Here is a 14,472-nt window from a genome sequence, read left to right as displayed (position 1 = left end):
AACTTGAGTTAAGCAGTAACTAAAGTAAAATTAGTAAAAACTAAAGTAGTACCTGAAGTGAAATAAGTAGGTATATCAACTAAAGAAAGACTAGTAGTAACAGAAGTATAATTAGTAGTAATTTAAATAAAATTAGTAGTAAGTCAAGTAGAAATTCAAGTAATTATAGTAGTAACTTAAGTAGTATCTAAAGTAAAATTAATAGAAACTTATGTAAAATATAAAGTGAAGTAAAATTAGTTGTAACTCAAGTAGTATTTGAAGTAAAAGTAGTAGTAACTAAAATAATATTAGTAGTAACTTGAGGTAAGCAGTAACTAAAGTAAAGTTAGTAGGAACTTAAGTTGTAACTGAAGTTAGATAATTATCGAATTTACATTGTAGTTTACTGACGTTACTACTTAATTTACTCTAAGTTACTACTTAACTTACACTAACTTACTACTTAACTTATACTAAGTTACTACTAAACAAATGTTACTACTAAACTTACACTAAGTTACTACTTAATTTATACTAAGTTACTACTTAACTTATACAAAGATACTACTTAACTTACACTAAGTTACTACTTAACCCATACTAAGTTACTACTTAATTTATACTAAGTTACTACTCAACATACACTAAGTTACTACTTAACTTAAAGTTACTTAAGCAAACTGACAACTTGAATGTTAAGTAGTAACTTTAGTGAGTTAAGTAGTAACCCAAATATTAAGTATCACCTTTAATATTAGAAATACTTAATATTTCATGTAATACTTAAAAATTGAGTTGATACATAACATTTGAGTTACCACTTAAAATTTAAGCAGTTTTGTTTTGAGTTAGTACATAACATTTAGGTTACTACTTAAAATTTAAGTTAGCAACTAAGCAACTTAAATTTTAAGAATGAACTCAAATGTTTAAGTTTAATTATTAAGTTACTACAGCAACATAAATTTTAAGTAGCAACTCAAATTTTAAAGACCAACTTAACTTAATGTCTAAGTAAAAAAACTCGCATTTTCAGAAAATTTAAATGAAATTTTGACCAATTATGGCCTAATATATATTTAGACGATTCTTATAATAATTTTACAGCTGGACTGAGCAATATATATATATTGTTCTGCGACCACAAAATATATATAAATATATGTATATGTATATACATATAGGAAACATACGCGAACGTATAAAATAGACAGTATATAATTTTAAAACTATTTGTTCGCCACAATACTAGAATAATATTCCATGAACTATTCAACTTCGCGGCGGCAATATACTTCCGGTTTGAAACTTTCTCTCACGGTCATTCTCGCGGGACGAGTTATAGAAAGTAGTAAAGCACATCACACGATTTATCTACTCCAATCTAAGTGAAAAAGAATATTTATATATATTATATTAAACAGAATATATTAGGAAAATTTTCTCTTTAATTTCAAATGGAAAATTTACAGATATTATCAAAAACTATTATTCATTTGTTTTATATTTGTTTTATACGTTTTATATGTTTTATATGTTTTATATATTAATATATGGTAATAATATAACAATATATTATATTATTATTTTATTATTATATATTACTATGAATTTTTTCACGCATAGTGCTGATTTTATAATATAATTTTTATTTTTAAAATTCGTGCTAAATTCATTTTTAGAAACAGCAGCGCCTCCAGAATTGTACTACACATAATGAATATATTTCAATGTCAGGGTTGGACCACCTTTTTTGAACTTTTTTTAAAAAATAAATTTATGAAATTGAACCCTGACTATACATTCCCCTAACAATAAAAATTAAAAAAGTTAAATTGATTTACTAAAATCAAAGAAATATTTTTGAAAATTTGAAAAAGGCCGCGCTTGAATTAATTGACAGAGGGCGCCATTGACTTTCTCGCAAGTGGTAATGTTTTCGCGTCAAATTATAGTAATAATAATAAAAAATAAAAGATTAGTAGTAAAAGCGTTAGAAATAGTAAAAATGATAATAACAATAATAATAATACTAAAAATAATAATAATAAAAATATATAATAATACTAAAAAAATAATAATATTATTATTAATAATAATAATAGTAATAATGATTTTTCGAATTTGTAAGAACATTCAGAGAAAATAATAATATTAATATCCAACAATTTATTTTGCAATTATTTGTAAATTAATGATTCGTTTGATTATTATTTATTTTCACTGTAATTATAATTACGATTATATACATATAGTGTGAAATTGAATTTTACTTTTCACACGCGCACACGAACTTATATGTATATGTATAGAACTTAATGACATTTTGTAGCTACATAGCGGTGAGGCGCGCGGGATATTTAACGAAAACATTGTATTATATATATATATATACGTGTTTTCCCTGTGTGTATCCATTTGGAAATGTAATTTACATGAATGCAAATCGCAAGCAAAAGAGTTACGATCATTCGAACTGTTTAAACGGCATATGTCATGGCGTATATAGCTAATGCTAATGAGCTATAGTATATATATATATATGTACAAAATGTTTACGTAACCTTTATGGTGGTCCCGTGACATCAAATTTATTCTTTGCAACTAATACTTTTCTTTCTTTTTTCACATGTGAATTTCTATACTTGAGAAATAATGAAATAATAGTAATTACTCTGACTATATAGTTTTCAATTTACTGCTTAAATGTATAAGAGTTGTTGTGGGTCATGGAGGCGCTGTTGTTGCTAAAAACTACAAATTTGGGGCGAATTTTGAAAAATAGAATTAAAATTACGTTTTAAAAGAAACCGAAGTTAATACTTAAGATGCAACTAATTTTACTACTTAAGTTACTATTAAAGTAGCTACTTCCGTTACTACTAAAGTTACACTTAAGTACCTACTGAAGTTACGCTTAAGTACCTACTAAAGTTACGCTTAAGTACCTACTAAAGTTACGCTTAAGTACCTACTAAAGTTACAACTTAAGTTACTACTAATTATACTTCAGTTACAACTTAGATTACTACTAATTTTACTTCAGTTACTATTACTTGAATTATTAATTTTACCGTAGTTATACTAATAATTTTTCTTTCATTACTACTCGAGGGTTACTACTAATTTTACTTACTACTTGAGCTACTACTAATTTCACCTATATAATTTTAGCTACTTCCCTTAAATTACTACTTAACATAAGTTACTGGTTCTAAAGTTACTACTTTACTTAATTTATTATTTAAATTACTATTGAAACCAAGTTACTACTTAATATACGTTACTACTAAATTTAAGTTACTATGAACTTGACTTTAGTTACTACTTAAGTTACTATTAATTTTATCTGTTACTACTAATTTTACTTTAATTGTTACTTAAGTTTCTACTAAGTTTACCTCTGTTACTACTAAACTTACTTCGATTAAAAACTTGAGTTACTACTATTTTTACTGAAGGTACTACTATTTTTACAACCTGGAAATATTAGACGACCTGGGAAAAAAAAGAAATTTTAATAGAAAATTTACTATTTAACATTTGGGTTACTATATAACGTAGGAAATTTACAATTAAACATTTAATTTACTAGTTAACATTAGATAAACTAGATAAAAATTAAATTTTTCATTAATTCACTGCTATTGTTACTTTAAATTTATGTTGCTACTTAAACAGTCGATTTACTGCTTAACATTTAAATTGCTGGTTAACAGCCGAGTTACTACTTGACACTAAAGTTGCTAGTTAACAGTAGATTTATTACTTAACACTAATGTTACTACATAAAAGTCGAGTTACTATTTAACATTAAAGTTGCTGTTTAGCAATAAAATTATCAATGAACACTTAAGTTACTACTTAAGATGTAAGTCGCCACTTAACACTTTAATTAGTATTTAATTTACCCAAAGTCACTACTTAACATTCGAGATACTACTTAACACTTGGAATTAGAAATTGAAGTAAAATAATAGTAACATAAGTAGTAACTAAAGTATAATTAGTAGAGACTTATGTAAAGTTTATAATGAAGTAAAATTAGTAGTAGTAGTAATTGAAGTAAAAGTAGTAGTATTTGAAGTAATGTTAATAGTAACTTGAGGTAAGCAGGAACTATTAAAGTAAAATTAGTAGGAACTTAAGTAGTATATCTTAACTATACTTAACTACTTATTAAAGTGCAATAAGTATCAATTAAAGTAAAACTAGTAGTAACAGAGGAAAAACTGTCAGTAACTGAAGTAAAATTAGTATAGGAAATGCAGTAGTAACTTAGGTGAAACTAGTAGTAAATATTATTTAAATAAGAAGCAACTTAAACAATAGGGAGTAACTTAACGTAAATAGTAACTTAAGTTAATTAGTAACTTAAGCTGAATAATAATTTAAGTTAAATAGTAGCTTAAAAAAATAGTATAGTGACTCAAGTATAGTAATGAAAGTAAACTTGGTAGTAATTTAAGTAAAGTAGTAGTTTACATCTAATTTACTTAAATTTCTACATAGTTCTTTAAAAGTTTCTACATCACTTATGTTACTTCTTAAATATTTTAAATTATTACACAACGTATACTTATTTTACTCAACGTATACTTAAAGTAAAAACTAATTTTCTTAACTCACTACTTAATTTAATCAAAAGTTGTACTTAACTTAGATTAACAACTATTGTTTTTAACTTTAATTTTCTAAAGTTGCTATCTAATTTACAAAGATAACTACCCAATTTACTGAGCGAACTACTTAATTTTCTAATTTACTAGTTAACAGTAGAGTTACTACTTAAAACTAACGTTACTACATAGCAGTTGAGTTACTACTTAACACATAAGTTACTACATAGCAGGGGAGTACTACTTGGCATTAAATTTACTACTTAACAGTGGAGTTACTACATGACTCTAAAGATACTACTTGAAAGTCAAGTTACTACTTAACACTAAAGTTACTACTAAAAACTTAAATTACTACTTAATAGTCGAGTTACCACTTAACACTAAATTTACTACTCAACACTAAAGTTACTACTTAACACTGAAGTTACTACTCAACACTAAAGTTACTACTTAACAGTCGAGTTACTACTTAACACTAAAGTTACTACTTAACAGTCGAGTTACTATTTAAAACTAAAGTTACTACTTAACAGACGAATTACTACTTAAGACTAAAGTTACTACTTAGCAGTCAAGTTACTACTTAACACTAAAGTTACTACTTAGCAGTCGAGTTACTACTTAACACTAAAGTTACTACTTAACAGTCGAGTTAATACTTAACAGACGAGTTACTACTTATCACTAAAGTTACTACTTAACAGTCGAGTTACTACTGAATACTAAAATTACTACTTAAAACTTAAGTTATTATTTAAATGTCGAGTTACTACTTAACACTAGAGTTACTACTTAACAGTCGAGTTATAACTTAAGTTAAGACTTAAGTTGCTACTTAACAATAAAATTATTAATTAAAACTACTTACCGCATTTGAGTTACTACTTAACACTGGGAAGGAACTCGTATGTATTAAATTAGAGCATGTGCATCACTTCTTCGAAATTGAAACCTCAACATTCGCCAAGCATGGGGAACACGAATCTCAAGGAGCTTGGAAAATCGGCGAAGAATCAGAAATTTAAAAGCAAGGTTAAAAGTTCTTTTGGGGGTTTTTTGTCATCAGAGGGTTTAAGAAGAAGTGGAAAAAAGGGGAAGCGAAAGGGACCGGTTGTAGTAAGCCCAAGGAATATTCAAGAGTGAGGGAGGTAAATGCTCTCTCTGTCTCTCTCTCTCTAGGGATATATAGATAGAGATAAAGCGAGAGAGAAAGAGAGAGATATTTAAAAAAAGCGAGAAAGAAAAAGATTCAGAGAGAGAGAGAGAGAGAGAGAGAGAGATCTATGTTTCTCCTTCTCTCTCTTTCTCTGAATTAACCAACTGTATAGGTGACCCTCACTTAGCTGAACCATTGACAAACGTAACAATATGGGCATTTACCGTGGAGAAATATAATTGAATAGGGGCGGAGAGGCAGAGAAGGGGGACACAAGAGAGACACTCACACATTTATAAAGAATTCTCCCCCCTCACCCCTCCACCCCCTCCTCAATTCCCTTCAACGTTAGGGCCTTTCTAGACTTGCCTTTTTTACCCCCACTACTCAACTCTACTCGCCTGAGAGAGGCCCCGAAGCAAAGCACAGTCAGCAAAACCAGGCACGCCGCCAGTTCAATCCTGACTCTTGTCGGGATAACTTCGCTTCTTTTCTCCTCTTCTCGGAAATGTAACACGTTTTTCCCCCTTACCTTCAGTTTATTCCTTTGGTTTTGTTCATTAATTTAAAAACAAACCAATCAAGTGTAAAATTTGTGTTTCAAACCAAAAAAAAAAGGAACAAGTTTTCTAAATCGAAGTGAATAGGAAATTGAAAGCAAAAGTCGATTAATGTTTGGTTATTTATTTTTTTTTTTCGAGTGAGAGAGACGAATCGAGAGTGAAGTTCTAAAGTGAAGTGTGGTTTTCTGCTCTCTGTGAAAAGTGAGAGAGTGAGAGAGAGAGAGAGACGGTATAGAGCGTGTTTCGGCTCGAGTGCACCGACCTTGAGATCTTAAGACGGGAATAATAACGGGTCTGAGATCTCGGGATCAACAAGTGGACTAAGCGAGTGGAATACCAAGGTCCTCAGTTTGTGCCTCGCTTCTTTTTTTTCTCTCCTCTTCCATTTTTCTTCTATGATATACAAATTTATTTTTTGTTGCTATTTTTCCGCGATTGAGTGTTTACTGAATTTAGTGTGTTTACCTATTCAACTGAAAACGAAGTGAATTTTCGTTGAAACTACTCAATTTTTTCCCTATTCACTCAAAGTTGTGAATTTTTTCACTATTCACTCAAAATTGTGATTATTTTTATCTATTCACTCAAAAGTGTGATTTTTTTTCCCTATTCACTCAAAATTGTGATTATTTTTTCCCTATTCACTCAGAATTGTGATTATTTTTGCCTATGCCCTCAAAATTGTAATTATTTTTACCTATTCTTTGAAAAACGAAGTGATTTTTTCGTTACATATTCCCTCAAAACGAAATAGTTGGACCTACTCTCTAAAAACAACGTGGTTTTTACCTATTCTTTTAAAAACGACGTGTTTTACCTATTCTCTCTAAAAAAAACGACGTAAATTTTGTGTTACCTACTGTCTCAAAGTGACGTGAATTTTTACCTATTCTGTAAAAACAACGTGATTTTACCTATTCTGAAAAAAACGTGTTTTTACCTATTCTGTTAAAACGAAGTGGTTTTCTTTACCTATTCTTTGAAAACGACGTGATTTTTCGCCTATTCTTGCAAAACGACCTAATTTTAACCTATTCACTCAAAAAGACGTCATTTTTTGCCTATTCTTCAGAAAACTACGAAGTTTTTCTCCTATTCCCAAAAAAACGAAGTGAATTTTTCTCCTATTCCCAAAAAACGAAGTGAATTTTCCCACCTATTCTCTAAAAACGAAGTGAATTTTATTCACCTATCGTTCTGCGAAAAGTGCAAGAGATTTTGGAAAAAAATAGTGAAAAAAAAATGAAACAAGAATAGAATAACAAGAGCGAGAAAGGAAACGAAAAAAAAAATGAAGAAATAGGAAAAAAAGGAGATCCGCGTGGGTTGTTTAAAGTGTCCGCGACAGTGAACCTAACCTTAACCGGTGTCTTTGTCAAGAACGAGTGATACGACTAAAACTCTCCTTTTTCTTATATATATAAGAGAGCGAGATTTTAGTCGCAATTTTTACTATAAAATAAAAATAAAAAGTTTTTTTTTTGAATAAAGGAGAGAAAAATAATATTATTTTCAAAAGGAAAAAAATTGTGTTTGTGTGTGAGTGTGTGTTGGCGTAAGCTGCTGGGACAAGGAAAATGGAGCTTCACACTCATCACTACAGCACTATCACGTCGCGTATGCATCAAATGAAGTGCTTCCCCGGCGACAGGATTGTAAGGATCCCATTAGTGCCACGATTAAACTTAGATTACCTAATGGTTTCAATTAAGTGCATCTCTCTCTCTATCTTTTAACCATGCTGAGCCTTTTCTTAAATTTTTTTCTTTTTGCTTTTTTTATTTATATATTCCCGGTTAAAGTAACTCTATACACGGGATGTTCTTTAATCAGGTTTTCATTTTAAACAGAGAAAATTGTGCTTGAAAAAGTGATGATTCTTTTTTGCTGTTACTTAAATAGTAACTTGAGTTAAAATAGTAACTTTACTTAAAAAGTAACTTAAGTAACATTTTAATTTACGTACTGACTGAAGAAAAATAAGTAACTTAAGTTAAATAGTAACTTGAATAAAAATAGTAGTAACAAAGATAACATTAATAGTAACTCAAGTAGTATAACTGAAGTAAAATTAGTAGTAACTAAAGAAGTAACATGAGTAAAATCAGTAGAAACTAAAATAGTATCTGAAGTTAAGCACCAACTTTCTATAAACAGGAATTAAAATAAATTTAGTAGGAAATTAGGTAGTAACAGATGTAAAATTATTAACAACTGAAGTAAAATTAGTAGAAAATGCAGTAGTAACTGAGGTGAAACTAAGTAAATTATGTTAACTAGTAACAAAAGTAAAATTAGTAGGAAATTAAGCAGGAATTGTAGTAAAATTAGTAGTAACTTAAGCTAGGTAGTAACAGAGGTAAAATTATTAGTAACAACTGAAATAAAATCAGTAGGAAATGCAGTAGTAACTTAGGTAAAACTAGTAGTGAATAATTGATTTTTATTAATTTTTTAATTATTTTTACTAGTAGTAAAATATACGTAGTAACTAGTAGTAACTTAAACTAAGTAGTAACAGAGGTAAAATTGGTAGTAACTAAAGTGAAGTTTGTAGGAAATTCAGTAGTAACTAAGGTGAAACTAGTAGTAACTTAAGTTAATCAGTAACTCAAGTAAAATTAGTAGGAAATTAAGTAGTAAGTAAAAGAAAATTAGTAATAATGGAAGTGAAATTAGGAGTAATTTAAGTTAAACAGTGGCTAGAGTAAAATTAGTAGGAAATTAAGTAGTGTAACTAAATTAAAATAAGTAGTAACTAATGCTAAGTAGTGACAGAGGTCAAATAAGTAAGATCTGAAGTAAAATTAGTAGGAAATTCAGTAGTAACTAAGGTGAATCTAGTAGTAACAAAAGTGAAAGAAGTAGTAACTGAAGTAAAATTAGTGGTAACTTAAATGTCAATTAAAATAAAATTAATGGTAACTTAAATGTCGATTAAAATAAAATTAATGGTAACTTAAATGATAATTAAAATAAAATTATTAGTAACTTATATTCAGCAGTATCTAAAGTAAAATTTGTTAGAAATTAAGTAAAAGCTAATGTAAAATTAATAGTCACTTAAGTAAAATTAGTGGAGACTTAAATAACAATTAAAGTAAAATTAGTAGTAACTTAAGTTAAGCAGTAACTAAAATAAAATTGGTAGGAAATTAAGAAGTAATTGAAGTGAAATAAGTAGTAACTTAAGTCGTATCAAAATTAAAATTAGTAGGAAATTAAGAAGCAATTAAAGTGAAATAAGTATGTAGTAACTTAAGTAGTAAAAAAGTTAAAATTAGTAGTAAAGAAGTAATCGAAGCAAAATTAGTAGTAACTCACGATGAAATAAAAGTAAAATTAGTAGTAACTACGGTAAAATTAATACTATTTTAAGTAGTAACTGAAGTCAAGTTCTTAGTAACTTAAATTAAGTAGTAACGTATAGTTAGTAGTAACTTTGTTGGAATAATAACTTAAGTAATAACTTAAATAAGTTGGAACTTTGGAACAATTTACAGTAACTTAAGTTAAATAGTAACTTGAATAAAACTAGTAGTGACAGACGAACAATTTATGCGAACGTAAATAGTTAAATAATTACTGAAATAAATTTAGTAGTAACTTAAGTTAAATATTAACTAAAGTAAAATTAGTAGGATATTAAGAAGTAACGGAAGTGAAATGAGTAGTAACTTAAGTAAAATTATTAGCAATTTAATATAAGTAGTAACAAAGGTAAAATTAGTAGTAAATCAAGTACTAATTGAAGTAAAATTAGTAGTAAATCTAGCAGTAGTTGAAGTAAAATTAGTAGTAACTTAAGTAGTTGAGTTACTACTCAACACTCAAATTACTACTTAACAATCGAGTTATTTCTTGACATTAAAGTTACTACTTAATAAACAAGTTACTTCTTGACACTAAAGTTACTACTTAATAATCAAGTTACTTCTTGACACTAAAGTTACTATACTTAACAATCGAGTTACTTTTAAACACTAAAGTTGCTACTTAACAAGAAAATTATCAATTAACACTTAGGTTACTATTAACACTTAGGTTATTATTAACACTTAGGTTACTATTAACACTTGTGTTACTATTTAAGTTTTACATTTCCACTTAACACTCGAGTTACTATTTAATTTACCTAAACTCACTGCTTAACATTTGTGTTACTACTTAACACTTGGATGTAGTAATTGAATAAAAATTAATAGTAACTTAAGTAGTAACTAAAGTTAAATTAGTAGAAACTTATGTAAAATGTAAACTGAAGTTAAATTAGTTGCAACTTAAGTAGTAATTAAAGTAAAAGTAGTAGTAAGTAATGTTAGTAGGAACTTTAGGTAAGCAGTAACGAAAGGAAAATTAGTAGGAACTTAAGTAGTAACTGAAATGAAATAAGTGTCAACTAAAGTCAAATTAGTCGTAACAGAGGTAAAATTAGTAGTAACTGATGTAAAATTAGTAGGAAATTCAGTGGATTTAGTAGTAACTAGAGTAATAATTAAAGTAGAATTAGTAATAATTGATCTAGAAATTGAAGAATAATCAGGAGTAACTTAAGTTAAATAGTAACTAAAGTAAAAATAGTAGTAACAGAGGTTAAATTAGTAGTAAAGCAAGTAGTAACTGATGAAAAATTAGTAGTAATTTAGTAAAAATAGTAGTAACAGAGGTTAAATTAGTAATAAAGCAAGAAGTAACTGAAGAAAAATTAGTAGTAATTTATGTAAAGTATTAACTGAAGTAAAATTAGTAGTAACTCAAGTAGTAAATAAAGTAAAATTACTAGTAAATTAAGTAGTAGGTTACTATCTAATTTACTTAAATTTCTACTTAGTTTTAAAAAAGTTTCTAGTTTTAACATAACCTATATGTTACTACCTAAATATTTAAAAATAACTACTCAACGTTTACTTAAGTAAGTAACTAATTTTCTTAAGTCACTACTTAATTTAATCAAAGTTGTACTGAATTTAGATTAATAACTATTATTTTTAACTTTCTATTTTGTTAAAATTTCTCTCTATTTTTTTAAGTTACTATACCTAATTTACTAAAGTTACTACTTACTTTTTTAAAGTTACTTTCTAATTTGCTAAGGTTACTACCCAATTTTATGAAGTTACTCTCTAATTTGCTAAGGTTACTACCCAATTTTCTAAAGTTACTCTCGAATTTACTAAAGTTACTACTTACTTTTTTAAAGTTACTTTCTAATTTGCTAAGGTTACTACCCAATTTTCTAAAGTTACTCTCGAATTTTCTAAGGTTACTACCCAATTTTCTAAAGTTACTCTCTGATTTACTAAGGTTACTATCAAATTTAATTATAAAGTTTGTTAATTATGAACATTCTAGTAACAAAACCATTTTGAGGTAATATGTTGTACTGCCTACACGGGTTAATTATTAATTTTTAATTATTAATATAATTGATAGTAAATTTAAAAAAAAATTAATTGTAAAAATAAAGTAAATAAATAGTAAAATAATAATAAAAATAATATTACAATATTATGAAATTAGCATATAAGAAATAAGTAGAAATAAACATTCTCCCAAGTGAATAATTCAATCACTTTGCAAAAAGTTTTCAACTCGCATATTAACGCGAGACGAATTTTTCAGTGACAATCAATTAGTATTTTCATTGCTTCAAACTGACATTAGTATTCTTTCATGCTGACAAGTTCCCAGCACCAGGATTTTACTATAAGTGTACGGTAAAACAATATAATATGTACCATACGTTCTTAAAGCATAACCATTCATCAAGTGTAGCAGACAAATTGCATTATTATTTGCGCAAATCAATTTTCCTTTAAAAATTAATACTCTATAATTTTAATTGTTTTTGCATGAAAGAAAAGTCGTTTTTTAAAAGAAGAAAAATCTAAAATTAAATTATTTTTGGTTAAATTCCTAAATTTTTAAGAACAATTGCATAAAAGATGCAATAAATTTTTAAAAATAAAAAATAAATAAAAATAAGCAAATTAGCCCCTTACCCTATTAATATTAATATATAATAGAATTAATAGTTATATTCGAAGCAAACGAATTATAGGCTATGTTAGTGTTAAATTTATTTTCATTGATTCATTCATTCAAAATTATGAACATAACCTAAAATTTGGGGCTTCTTAGGTACCTTTCCTAAAAGTGCGTCACATATAGTAAATCAAGTAGTAATTGAAGTAAAATTAGTAGTAACTTATAGTAACTTATAATTAATATATAAGAAATAAGTAGAAAAAAAATAATATATGTATACGTTTATAAAATTCTGAAAAATGTGAAAAAAGTTACGCACACATGATCCGGGTCGCAGAGTCCCGGTCCCGTTTTACGGACACACCTTAATCTGCTACAAGTAAATGACTGTGCCTTAAGTATTACTTTAATAGAGAGTGCCTTCTTATAGCTTGAGAAAAATTATAAGCTTCCAACTCACTGAATTTCTTAACTATGAGAAAGAAGCGAAATAGTAGTCTTCGTAAAGTTCGTTCTTTCTACGAAAAAAAATTCTATTAAAATATTTCTATTTTAAAAAAAATTTCTTTGTTGCACTTTAAATAGTTTTTGACACTATAATTTCTGCCCCTTAAATTTTTCTTCTTTTTTTGCTAACTCGATTTTTAATTAACTTTAAATTCTTTTTAATTCTAAATTTTTACTTTACTAACTTCCGTCCCTTAAATTTTTCTTTCTTTTTTCTAACTCAATTTTAATTTACGTGATTTAATATACATCCTTTAATTCTAAACTTAAATTTAAGAATTGACTTTGAAGGAAGGAAAAGAAAAATTTAGTGTTAATATTTTAGATAAAAATTGAATTTTAAAAATTTTAAATTAAAGTTAATTTTTAAGTTTGAAAATACATGAAAAAAAAAGATTAAATTCCCTTTTTTTTTGTTTGATTGCAGCAAGAAGCAGGACACGAGGGATCAGTGGGGATTCAACCATGTGCGGGATGCGGTTGCCGAATTGTCGATAGGCACGTTTATTACGCACTGGATCGCTATTGGCATAATAATTGTCTAAAATGTACAGCGTGCGGATCATTATTAGCCGACATTGGACCTAGCTGTTACGCTAAAAATCAAATGATCCTCTGCAAAAGCGACTACAGAAGGTAATTATTCAAATTTTCAATTTTTTAATCTTTTAGTTTTAAAACATAAAATTAAAATATTGGTCAAAATTTACAAAAATTTGTACTCAGAGTTTCTTAGTGTCGTTGCTTACGAATCGGGGGTTAAATTTTCAAACTAAAAAATATCGGATTCAATAAGGTTGGAAAAGAAATCAAAAATAAATTTTTTATCAAGAAAAAGTGAAGGAAAATTTTCAAAAATTGTTACTTGGGATTTTTTGGTTGCCCTGAATCTCTCTCTTTCTCCTGTTGACATATTTTACCCATTATTATCACAATTATGAGAAAAAGAACAAAAATACAAAATTGCAATTTGCAAAATACCAAATTACCAAAAAAGTACATTTTACTTAAGTTACACATTTTGAAAAGCCGCACGTCGATCTATTCCGAGAGGGCGGTCTAACTAAGTTCAGCGTCTGTTTCTCATTAAATTGCGCTCTGACCTCGAATCCTCTAAATTTGGAACGGTCTCCGTCCGATTAGGTACCTACCTACTTTACACAGCGGTTCGACACACAAGAAGACTTTGACCTCGGAAATTAGACATTCGAAATTATTAGTCGTTTCCAAGAAGAAAAAAAAGCGTTCCTTTTTATTCCCTTTTTATATATTTGATTTATTTCGTGTAATTTTTTTTCATCATTTATGGAAAAATACTTTTTAAAGAATGAATTTTTTTGTTTTTAATTGTATGCGGAAATCAAACTATTTTAGAGTAAATTGTTTTAGTCACTTATCGTTTTTTTTCTTGGTTTTCGATTTTTCTGTATTCGTATTTTTTTCGTGAAAAATTTTGCAGAAAAAAATGAAGTGGTTTCTTTTTTGTCCGAGGGAGTAAAGTGGTCTTTTTCCTACCTAGGGAGCAAGTGAATTTCTTTTGAGGAAATGAAGTTGATTTTTTCATCTAGGGAGCAAAGGAGTCTATTCTCAGCTTAGGGAGTAAAATTTATCGACATAAATGTCACCCACTCTAAAAAGTCGACAATTTTTGTCG

At 27.7% G+C, this 14,472-nt stretch overlaps 1 protein-coding gene across 1 annotated transcript in view; it reads left to right on the top strand.

Annotated features, from left to right (window-relative positions):
• The window catches only part of LOC122512707 (thyroid receptor-interacting protein 6-like), a 203,096-nt gene that overhangs the window by 137,373 nt on the left and 51,251 nt on the right, over window positions 1-14,472 (top strand). The window contains exon 4 of the mRNA XM_043628723.1: window positions 13,246-13,454. Within this exon, the coding sequence (XP_043484658.1) occupies window positions 13,246-13,454 (209 nt within the window). The remainder of the gene's footprint in view (window positions 1-13,245; window positions 13,455-14,472) is intronic.

This window comes from Leptopilina heterotoma, unplaced genomic scaffold, assembly GCF_015476425.1.
Source record: "Leptopilina heterotoma isolate Lh14 unplaced genomic scaffold, ASM1547642v1 Lhet_123, whole genome shotgun sequence".
In the NCBI taxonomy this organism is placed as follows: domain Eukaryota; kingdom Metazoa; phylum Arthropoda; class Insecta; order Hymenoptera; family Figitidae; genus Leptopilina; species Leptopilina heterotoma.
The sequence above is the reverse complement of the archived record's forward strand: the minus strand, read 5'-3'. Positions and strand labels throughout refer to the sequence as shown.